Genomic DNA, 12,134 nt, shown 5'->3' with positions numbered 1-12,134 from the left:
TTCAGCTCATGACCTTTTTCCAGTTGGCAATTTGAAAACACACCTGAAGACTTCAAATGGTGAAATGGTAAAATATTAAGATTATCCAGATATTAAAAAAAAATGCTATTTCTGTTGAAATTTTGTACTAACCTCTGGGTGTAAATTCTCCGCAGCATCAATTTTTGTAAAAATAATGGCAGGAGCTGCAGTTATTCGAACAGTGAAATCTGTTAAAATTGGAGTTAAAATAGCTTTCCTTTCCTGATGCCGCCTTATGCTAGGAAACAAAGAGAAAGAAAAGATGAAATTACATTATTAATTATTGAGAGGCAAAAAATTTCCATATTATTCTTTACATCCAGCACATAGCAAAGAACTTCTTCAATAGCAGTTTGGCATTTGATTGCTACCTTAATAATCATTAAATATCACTATTATAAATCATAATAATTCCAATCCTGAAGGCAGACTTCTATCTTCATTTAATAGGAAAAGCATGTCTAAATATTTGACTCTTCAACCTGCCTCCAGGTAGACAAGTTTGACACTTGACATTGCTTCTTTTCCTGTTTGATGCACTATACACAGTAATTTAAAAAAAGACGCAATCTTTATTTTCAGTATTTTTAAAACTTGTCTGTGGATGCCCTTCAATTTATAAATAGCTGCTCTGAAGCTTGTGTAATATTTGAATTTGTGCATTAAAAGCCCGTGTTGAAGAAATATGCACAAAACTGACACAAAAAAGAAACACATGAAAAATTAAACTAGTAAATCCCATGCAACACTAGGGCTCCCACATGAAATTAGTAACTATTGTCCAAGATGTTTAAATTGATTTGAAAAGGCAGAGATGTCAGTCTTCCTCCACTCCTTCTGTCACTAGTTGTTCTTGGTGCTTTATCAGCTAAATATCAACATTTACTTACCAAGAATATTTGTGTCACTAAACTTGGTAATTGCATTTGTTTTCCAGCTGGGTGTTAAGTTTTGGGCTTTTTGTTGAGTTTTTTCCCCCTTTAACTAAATAGTAAGCCTAGAAGCACAACTCTGTTATAGATAGATCACTAATAGCTTATGACAACACATTCCAAATAGCCAGAATCTGCTGGGTCAGGTCAAATAAACTATTGCCACAAAATGCCATCTGAGAGCCTCTGATGAGGGGAAAAAAATGTAATGGGATCAAGATGGTGTTCAGCCTCTAAAAGAGGAAACACTTCAAATTCCAGGGAGACTCTTTCCATCAAGACAGTTTTTGATAATTCTTTTTACCTATTATCATTTGTCGAAACATCAAATACCTGCATTTCAACTAGGATAATTCGAAAAATCATCATAAAGTTATAGGTCTGAGGTAAGTTTTCCTATGCTTATAAAATAGAAAATTAGGAACTATGAAATGATGCAAGGTTAAAGATCAAACTACATTGCCTTAGAGAAGAAGTAAACAGATCCATGCAGGACTTTTCATCAGCATGTCAGTTACATTTCCCTGTATTACACCTTTAATTCTGCCATCTCTCATGGAGATGTGGCAGTTCAGGCACCAGCACAAACCACACAAGTGAGCCAGACACATGAACTAGGCAGTAAAGAATTAGTCCCTACCATCAGCTAGAGTTATCCATGGTCATATTATTAACCAGTATGGTTATATGCCTGTCCATGCAGAAATTGCTTGATTGAATGTGGAACAGGTATTGAAATGTCTTAAGAAGGGGTACTGAGATGCATATTCTAGTAATGGTTCTGTAATAGATTCTGTAGAAAAGCAAACAATCTCAAATGCTGATGGTTTGTAAGCTAGGAGTTGGGCTGGAAATAAATTAAATAGCTATCACAACCTGAGGTGGAATTCAGTTCATCACAAAAGATACAAAATTCATTTTACTGCTTAGCCTATTTCAATTTTGATGCTTCAAATTCCGCTAATAATTTTTATAAGTGTCTTCAAAACATCTAGGCAGAATGGTGACCCATAAGGGAATATAAATTATACAGTGGGGGTAGGCCTTAAAGCTTTAAAATTTATTTAGGACAACAGTATAGAGAGGTTGACAGCAGTTGCCACAGAGGTGGTATTGGTAGAGCACAACTCTAAGAAACTTTTGCCTCAAGGGACCCTCACTGCAGAGGAGGCTGCACACTACCATATGAGTGTGCCATTTGCTTAAGTGTAAGCCAATTAGTGAGTGGAGAAAACTACTATCTTACCTTAAAAGCTTTAGCATTTGGCCAGCTATAGCTCTGTTGATCTCTAATGCTGGCTTTTAAAGCAAGATTAGTCTCATTAGATCCCCATATTAGAAATCAGACTTGTTAATAGTTAGTAAATATCTTCAACTTGAGAAAATGGTCTTAGATTTCGGAGTTCTACAATTGTTTTTCTCCGTGCCATCACCTTCATTTTAGATTTAAACCAAATAGTTTTGTACCCAGTTCCTATTTCCCCTTCTCAATGGGTTGAGAAGAAATGCCTTTTTTTTTTTTTTTAGGACAGTGAAAGAGCTAAGTAGTAAAACAAATCGATGAAAGAACATGCAGCTATACATTAGAAAACTTCTACTTGAAGTTTCTTGAAATGCCAGTAAGTATGATATTAAAATATGAAACAGAGCTGTGAAAGCAAATAATTTGTTGAATTTCAAACCCTCAACTGGCTCTCTTCAATCACTGTTCAAATGATTTTTCAGCTCCTGCATATTCCCATTTCTTAATTTTCTTACTTTATTCTAGTAGATACCCAGTACATCACATCTTAAAGGACATTTTGTAATATATATTGATTACTGCTTTATTTTATTTTGAAAATCATCCTTATGTGCTATTCCTGCCCTGCTCAACTTACTACTTTCTGAATTTCTTGTAGGTGAATTTGAACCTCAGCCAAATCAAGTATTAGCAAAATAATTGTAAGTACAAACAGAAGGCAAACAGAGCACAGTAAATAATGAAGGGAGAGGATATGAGAAAGAGCACAAAAGGAACAAAGAAACAAGTTCCACTTTGAATTATTGAGTCTTCCACACTGCACCTAAGTGCAATGTTAACTTAACACAGGTGTACGCCACATGAGCTTATGAAAAAACTTGATTGTGAAGAGCGTAATGATGGCTCTATGTCTGCAGCACATTCATTCCGTGGTTCATTTATGCATCTGTTATATATTTGTCTTGGAAAAAAAAGGAAAAGCTAGTATTTTTAGAGATGTTAAAGCAGTTGATCATGTACACTTAAAAGTAAGTGCATTTGAAAGACCATATGCTAACGCAAAGGAACAAGGCAGTTAAACAACTGTGATAAGGTTTGGAGGAGCCGTAGCGCAGAATTTGGGCTTTATATGCACAAAAATATAAACTCTGGTTATGGACCACAGATCCACATCGCAAAATCACAGAATGAAAATGGTCTCTGTCCTCAAAGGCTTACAATTCAAGTATAAGAAAAACACACCTACAGACAGGGAAGTAAACGTAAGCTACTAACAGCAGCACAGGTAATGATATCCACATAGTGGCAACCTGTCTTATGGTTTTTATATTACAATATAATAGAAATTAATTTTTTGGAAGGATTTTAAATAAAACATTGAAATAACTATGGGAATGTTCACAGGAAACACCTTTATATCCCATAGGAGTGAGCATGGAATTGCTTCTTCGAAAAACTGAATGCATCAGTCTTGGTAACTGATATGATGAGGTCTGATGAGCAGGGAGTGTAGATGTGTCAAAGCAAATGAAAGAAGACATGTAAAGGGAAATGGATAGACAGGGGGTCTGGAAGTACCGTGAAAGCAAAGATGTATCTAATGATTAATATGACAAAAATGTTGTGGGAAGAAGAAAAAAATATGAAGAACGGAATTTTGCAATGGAAGCAACAACATTTGATTAAATCAAATCAAATCATCAGTGTTTGATTATATCCAGTAAGAAGCACGTTGAATTTATACGAGGAGGAAGGACTGCCAAAGAGATGATGTTGCCCTAATTAGGAAGATGCGATGATGTGAGACTGGATAAGCTAAGAAAATGCACAAGTAGAAATGCACTAAGTCCTACTACTACGACTCTCATGTGGAAAACACTAATCAAAACAAACAGTAAAAATTTTGGCGAGTAACAGCTAAACATAACTTAGATGTGAAATTTGGAAATGTTTACTTTATTGTTAATTATACTTTTTTCTTAATAATACCTTATTGAATCTAGACTTGGAGCCCTTATATACTTTAAAATTCATAGCTCAGGAAGAAACTTGTATACATTCAATGTATGAATAACAATCAAAAGCACATTCGCACCATGTAATTCTACTAGCTACAGAAAGATGAGTTCTCGTGGAGAATTTCATGATGTGAAAAATTAAAAAACATATTAGCATGAAATAGGCCACATAATTAAAGTGTTCTCTAGTAGTCTTGAGGCACTCAAAAGGTTGAAAGATGTTATTTAAGACAGCATGTTAACTTGAGAATTACGAAAGATTTTTCTCTTGCAGGCTTCCCATGTAGCTGTTTAAATCAGCTAATCCCTGATATACAAATCTATTAGGAATGTATTAGGATATTTAACTACTAATGGCTAATTCACATCCTTTCAGCTCCCTGAGGTGTTGCAGAGACATGTCACACAGCAGTAAAACAGTATGGCAACATTTTGAGAACCATCTAATAACCAAAATTAGACAATGAACAAATGTACACCACCTGGCTGTAAAGAATTACTATTTTCATATTATAATACCTCATTAACGCTGATTTTTATCTTATGAAGAATGCTGTGCAGCATTTCTTTACTGTGGATTAATTAAAAAAAAAACCACCCCATCTAATCGAGAAAGGCTTTGTACAGTTGGAATACAAGCAGAACTTCAGGTACAACAAAAACAGCAACTAAAATAAATTACTGAATAAAAATGCATTGCATTTTATTCCAAGAGATTCAAGAGAAATGCCCCTACTTCCCTACACAAGGCTCTACAGAGCAATTTTTTCTGGTCTTTCTTATTAGAACTTGGCAAGCTGCCAAGAACTTTCCAAAAAAGCATGAAAATGAAAACTACTCAAAGAAAAATCTGCAGGAAACCTTTCTGAGGATCCTTGCAGTGGTATTTTGTTCAGTTTTGTACAACAGATCATTGGCTCCCTGATGTACTCCATGAGAGTCACAGAGAGCTGTTCCAGATGGTGATATGCCAAGGACAAAACTGTAACGCAGTATATTGCCACACTCAATTCATTACCACACAGAGAAGTAATGCTTTTAAGCTCAATTATTTTTTTTTAAACAAAGTTTATTCAGGCTGCAGGAAGCAGAAGTTGCTGCTGGGAGCTGTAGAAGGATTGCACAGGGATGGGGGCGAGGCCTCAAGAGAGGATATATTTCTTTATTTCCTTCAGGGCTGTTGTTTTTTCCATTGAGTGGAGGGAGAGGGAGGAGGAGATCTGCAAGCTGAAAAAGCAGTTTTCAATCAAAAAAACTTCTTTTGGTTAAGTATTCCCAGTTCCCCACATGCTGTTTGGTAAAGGGAATAAATGTGGACAGGTTTCATTTGTACATAACCTTATTAGAACTGTCTGACTGTTTCCAGTATTCTTTTTATATATTACACCATTAGGGAGCTTTTTATAACATCTATAGTGAAGTATAAACATTTCATAACGGAAAGAGTTATGATCCCTGATCCTCAGTACAGCACAGCATCTAGACAGCATTTTTCTGCAAGGCTGCATCCACTCTACCAGAGTGTTTCAGTTCCCCCATTCTCCTTGGGGTGACCTGCAGAGACACAGGAGGCATCACACCAGCATTTCCCTATAGCTCCTCTTGAAGAACTTTAAACACCTGTAAGTATTCAACAATTTAGAGTGTGACAGCCTGCTTTCTAAACTGCAATGTAAAGGTTGGGGGCAGGGGGAAAAATCAACCCCATGACATACTAAATACCAGCAGAACTGAACTCCAGAAAAGAGTAGGGGGAAAATTCGAAGGATCTACTTTCAGTGTAAAGATTGCTACAGCACTTAAATGATAAATTATGTCAAAAGCCTTCAGATATTTCTTTGTGTGATATCCATAGACCTCCTACTCACAGTGGTCTGTTTTTCATGCAAATTTTTAAAACCAGACCAAGTTTCAACCTAGTAGATTAAATTATAAGTTTTTCAAAATTTCTGCAATTTCATTTTGAAATTATTCAGAATTGCTTTTACAAATGGGAATGGAAAAGGAATGGCTGCTATCTATGCTGAAGTTTTCTGTAAAGTAACTATGAAAAACCTGGATATAGGTTGGATTCTGTAGTGCCCCACACAGCACTCAAGAATTACAAAAATAAGGGAAACAGATTTCAAAGAAGAATCTTTAAACCCAGTGATTCTATTATACCATAACACCAGGTAAAACCAAACAGAAGTATATTAAAACCAAATAAAGAAATTAACCCTAAAATAAGTCAGCAAAAAAAAAATTCATTATGTTCTAGGTTAAACATGTCTAAGAAATCTCAAGAATTTCAAGAAATGGTAACACAAGTTAAAGCATAAAGCTTTTGTGGTATTTGCAGTAAATATTAAGATAAACTTAACCCTGGAAACACTAAGCACCATGTAAAACATCGTGCGCCACCCTCTTGGCTCATGCTGGAAATAGTGCTGTGGATGGCAGAGTTCAGTGCAGGCTCTCCCAGTTCTCAGCACATCACTTCCACAGGCCATAAAATAAACCCAGATACAGCAAAACTGACTGCCAGCTAAAAACCAAAATTACAAAGATCCTGAAAAAAACTAGCAAATGTGTAAAATTTAAAACCAAAAGGATAAGTAAGCATTCATACTTTTTCTTGAAAACAAATTGAAGCTGGAATTAAAATACTGTAGTTGCACACCAGAAAGGAAAACCTAATGTATTTAATTATAACTGATTTAAATTAAAACCCAAGTAGAAGATCCATTCAAAAGCAATTTTAAACCAAACATACTTATTTATATTCTAATAAAACTTTATTTTGGAAGTCTGCTGAGGAAGCATGTCCAAGCAGTTATAACAAAAAAAGAGAACTCAAGATTATCTGTAATAGCTGCTTCCCTTGTCTTATTAGCTTTTCAGGAATCCCACCAAATTTCCTATCTAAATCTATAACCATAAAGCTCAGACCCAAAGTGTGCTGGCAGTAGGATTTCAGTCACCAATGGAAAGGAAAAGGAAAGCCAATCTCTCAGTGGCTGCTTTTGCTATGTTAGCATAAATTGCAAATTGGCTGCAAGTCCTTTAACATAAAATTAACAATTTGTCCTTTAACAAAAATAAGATTAACATAATCTTATTTTTCAAGATATTCCAGTGGACATGTAATTTTGTGACAAAGAACTTCACAGGAAACTTGTCCAACATCAAGGCCCAACTAGAAAGTTATACACTTTTTAAAGGCTAAGAATCTAAGAATTTAAAATAAAAAACAGCTATGGAATTATATGAGTTTAAAAAAAAAATTAAAAGACAGGAAAGAGCCATGTGATCTTATAAATGAAAAACAGAATCTATTCTTGTGTTAAAATTTTTATCTGTACTCCTGTGACTCCTTGTTGTTTTATCATTTCTTTGGTTAGAACTGCTTTTCCTGCCATCTATTTTTCAATGATAAACTGGAATTTATTATTGATCACATCTTTTTCCTGCATGCTCTCCTCCAGAGTGAGCTTATCTGCCCTCTTGGCCTTTCATCAATACATCACTTACAAAGCTCAGTCTGTGTGCCATCCTCATGTAGCCTTTGCTATAACTTGCCTTACTTTCAGAAAAATTGGAATCCTCTCTTCTCCCATTTTTCTGAAAATTAAACCAAAAATAGTTTTTTCCAGATAGTTCTGCCTGTTTTTCTATAACCCCTTTAGGAACTCAGCCCTAAATTCAGTTAGGAATCACTTCTTAAGAACCATAAAATTATGCACACATTTCACAAAAATCAGATTGTTTCTGCATAAATTAGATATAAAGGAATTTTAAATAAAAGTAAATAGCTAAACATACAGGCAAAGAGGCACCTCGTAGCAGAAATGCTTCTAAATCCACAAAAATTCCTTTTGAAAGCTTGCTTTTGGCCATCAGACCTTATTCCTGCCAGTTTGAAAAGTGAAATCTGACTGCTACACAGCCTGTAAAAATTTAGTTTTAAACTACATGTATGAAATTTTAAGTATGAAAAAGCATATTAAAACTAAAATAAAAATTTCAAATTTTCACAAATTACCAATTAACCCTGCCCTAATTTTATATTTGAAAACTTTAAAATTTAAAATCATAGGCAAGTGTATGCATGCTTTGTCTTTCAACCCTGTTTAACCAGAGGGTGGGGCTTTGTGTGCACATATACAATACCCAATAAAGGAGACTTAGTTGAAATATCTCATTCTCCAAATTCATCTGGACTTAGTTATAGAAGTGCAAAATCCAGTTCAGAATCAATAGGAAATGTTCTACTTTATCCCTCTCTAATTTAGAAATGTCTAAGCTGGTTTTGCTCAAGCTTTGCAAAAATACAAACAAAAGAAATTAAAAAAAAAAAAGAGAAAAAACCACACCACCATGACCAAAAAAACACCCTACACCCCCAAAAAAACCCCAAAACAGAACCTCCCATTGCTTATAGAGACTGAGAAGCTGAAGTCTCAGCCCTGGAATTATTTTTATGGACAGACAGTAAGTCACTCAGAGAAGAGCTTATAATGGAAGTAAAGGCACACAGTAACTACAGTGTAACAACAGTAATATGCATTTCAAATGTGTAATCCAAAACTCCATGGAAATGGGCTTGTAATGTAAAGCAAAACCAGTATTGAATTATTTGATTCAGGTATACTGTGCATGCTCTCTGCAGTGTTTGTGCTGTGTAATTTCAGAAAAGAGTAAGTTTTTTAAAATATCCCTACCTACTAGCCATGTTCCATTCAAGTGCTGGATTTTGAGAATTTCTCTCACTCTCTGTCAAAACTCCTCCTTTTCCATTTTCCTTTTCTGGTTTCAACTGATTCCAATAAGCAGTACCGATGTTGATAGATTGAAGATCTATTTGATATTGTCTGTCTTCAACCTCTGATCCAGGGTCTCGAAGAATTCCCAGATTTAGTGCTCTCCTGTAATGTCAAAAAAAGGAAAATAAATCAATAAAGGTCAAAATCAGACCAACTAGATATTCATTAAGATCCAAATTAACAAAATTAAGGTATAAATTCTGCCATTATTGTCTATACTAACCACTATTTTCATTTAAAATCTTGAAAAATACCCATCTGCCTCTCTCCTACGTAATTCAGTGGAAGATCCGCAAATGAATATATTCCTCAATTTAGCCAGCTCAACCAAAGTTGATATGAGATCAATGCATTGACTTCATTGCACTTCCAATTAGGTCCATACGAGAAGCCTTGTGGGGAAGTAGGACTGATTCATATGTACTGCATGGATTAAGGATGTCACATTCAAGTCCTCAAAAAAAACCAGCTACACATCAGTATAACCAAGAAATTCATTGTGAGACAATTGTCCCACTGTTCAAATTTATTAAAGAACAAAAATTAAAAAGCATATTCCAAGATGATGGAAAAACAATCATTTTACCACTGTATTTCATCACAGTGGTTTTAAAATAAAATTCTTCTGACAAATGAGAAAAAAGCATTTTTAAGTGAACCACATTCCTTGTGGGTTCTTCTAAATTCTACTACACTAGATTTTACAAAGTATTTCAGTCTTGAGCTGAGTTTCAGAAACAGTCAGGCTCAACTTCAACAAAACATTCAAGAGCTATTAAATGAGTGGGGGCTGCTGAGACTATTTTTTACCAGTGACCACTAACAGAGGAGTCTTCTACAATCATCTGTCTTCTGCTAATAAGCACTGGGTGGGAAATACTAAAAAAAATTATCTTGCTCTTTCTACACTTTCTACACTTTATTACAGCCTTTTGTGCATTGCTCATTTGATATTATAATAAAAATTCATCATTATATTATCACTGCATTTAAAAATAAGCCAGTAAAGGGAGAAAGGGTATCTTAATTTTTTCTCTGTCAACCTATGATCACAAAATATAGTCCGTTTTTATCGATTTCAAACATCTGCACTGAAGCTTAACCTTCTTATTTGCATATGACATCCAATCTACTGTTCTGTTCAAGGTTGCTGTCCCATGCCAGAATGATTTAGTATACAGCTGTGGTCTTCACAGAGAAGTTAGTAATTCTGCAATTTGTGCAGAACTTAATGCTAATAATCTAAAAATAAATATCTATTAAAGTAGCATATCCCAAATTGCAAACTCAGAGTACAGGTGTGCAAACTATAGGTTTACAGTTTATCTGTTTCAAAGTGCAATCCCAATGGCGCCCAAATCCAAACACAGTTGAAACTGCTAATACACTGCCACTGTCACCAATGGAGTATGTTAGCAATTAAGAAAATTAAGTAATTAATCATATGTACCCACAGAGGCATGTGGATGACAGGAAAGCCATTTTGATCAAGTCATTCCTGGTGAGGCAGTGTGATGGCACTGTTTCAGTAGTCCCTATAACTTTCTTAAGTGCTTAGTAGAAACACACTGAAAATCTGTTATGTCAGTAGTGGCATTTCAAAATTAAATGTGGTTTAAAAAAAATCAAGAATGTGTTTGTCAACTTTCCACACAGAGAGACCTAACCACAACCACTGTGCCTTTTATTATTCTTTCTAAGGCATTATTTCATCAACATGAATGCAGTTTAAAAAAAATATAAAAACTCAACGCAGCAGATTACTGTATGATCCAATGTCTATTTACATACTTTGTCTAATACAAGTAAATATTGGAATATATGTTTTGTGAATTATTACTGAAAATAAAGCACCAAATTACATATTTTGGGAAATCTGCTCATGTATATAAAACATAATATGATACTAATTTCATGTGCATAATGGATTGTTCTCTCCTGTACTTCACAGTGAACATTTTTCATTTCTTCTTTTATGAGCAGTTTGATAACTTGCAATAGGCTCACCTAGATATTCCTTAGACTCATTCAGCATAACCATGACCTTGTGAACCAAATTCCTAGAGTACAATGTGTCTGTGTGCTTTAATCTGAAACTCCCCATAGTGACAATAGCTTTCTTATCCGCCTAAATTTACTGATTTAAACATAAACCACAACAAAATCACTCTTTGATAAAAAATTCTAGGTGCAGCAAAATATACAAGGGTATTATTTAAACACAAGATACTACTGTATTGCATTGCTATTATAATATTTGTCCACTGTATCTTTCCTTTCTTTAATCTACTTTGGGATATTACAGCCTAATATTTCAATATTTTCATGCTGATATAAAAATTCACATTTGCATTCTGTTCCTACTATTAACAATCTCCTATATATAAAACTCTTCTTCTGATACTTTAGATACACTTCTGAAACCCAAGCAAACAGAGTTTCTGTAGGTGACCCATTTCAAGAAACACATATTTTACACATACGTGTAAAACACACGGATTAGTAATTAATGGCTTGATGTTTTGACTAAGCTCATTATGACTTTCAGAAAGTACATCATGCCAGTTTCATACAAGGATCAAAATTTTCCCTTTTTCCCAAGTAAGAAATATATATACAGGTATTTACATAAGCCCTCATTTCTGGTTTTCCATAACAACAATTTTCCTCCAATTTATTAGTTGTGTACTTCCTGGAAGGATGAAAGTATGTTAAACCACAGCAGAACTGGCCTGATCTTAAGTATACATGCTTCGTATGAACTCTGCAGCCTTTGAAATCCTTGCAGCAAATAAAATCAGAAAAACAGAGTAAGCCAAATTCATGACATCTCTATCTCCAGCGTAAGTGATGTTTATCAGCTGAAATGTACTGTAGGGGTTATGATTTTAATTGCTTCCCTCTTCTGAAAACAACTTCACTATCTCATCTGAACCTTTCGGCAGGCAGTGTAGAACCCAACAGTTGGTCAGCAATGTAGTACAATCACAAGCAATCAAAGACAATCATAAGCATGTAACAGGAAACACAGGTTTAAAGTTTTTCTTTTTTAAAATTGATTTAGTCTGGGTCAGGCTTTTTGTATGTTTATTTAAGAAGCAGTTCATGTTGAACC

At 34.6% G+C, this 12,134-nt stretch overlaps 1 protein-coding gene across 6 annotated transcripts in view; it reads right to left on the bottom strand.

Annotated features, from left to right (window-relative positions):
* The window catches only part of VPS13B (vacuolar protein sorting 13 homolog B), a 433,483-nt gene that overhangs the window by 143,906 nt on the left and 277,443 nt on the right, over window positions 1–12,134 (bottom strand). For all 6 annotated transcript variants that reach the window (XM_085053291.1, XM_085053288.1, XM_085053290.1 and 3 more), the window contains 2 exons: window positions 8,918–9,121; window positions 133–259 (listed from right to left, as the gene is read on the bottom strand). In XM_085053291.1, coding sequence (XP_084909417.1) covers window positions 133–259; window positions 8,918–9,121 — 331 coding nt within the window. The remainder of the gene's footprint in view (window positions 1–132; window positions 260–8,917; window positions 9,122–12,134) is intronic.

Source organism: Lichenostomus cassidix, chromosome 2 (genome assembly GCF_008360975.1).
Source record: "Lichenostomus cassidix isolate B80296 chromosome 2, HeHo_3.0, whole genome shotgun sequence".
Taxonomy (NCBI): domain Eukaryota; kingdom Metazoa; phylum Chordata; class Aves; order Passeriformes; family Meliphagidae; genus Lichenostomus; species Lichenostomus cassidix.
This window is presented reverse-complemented; position numbering and strand designations above follow the sequence as displayed.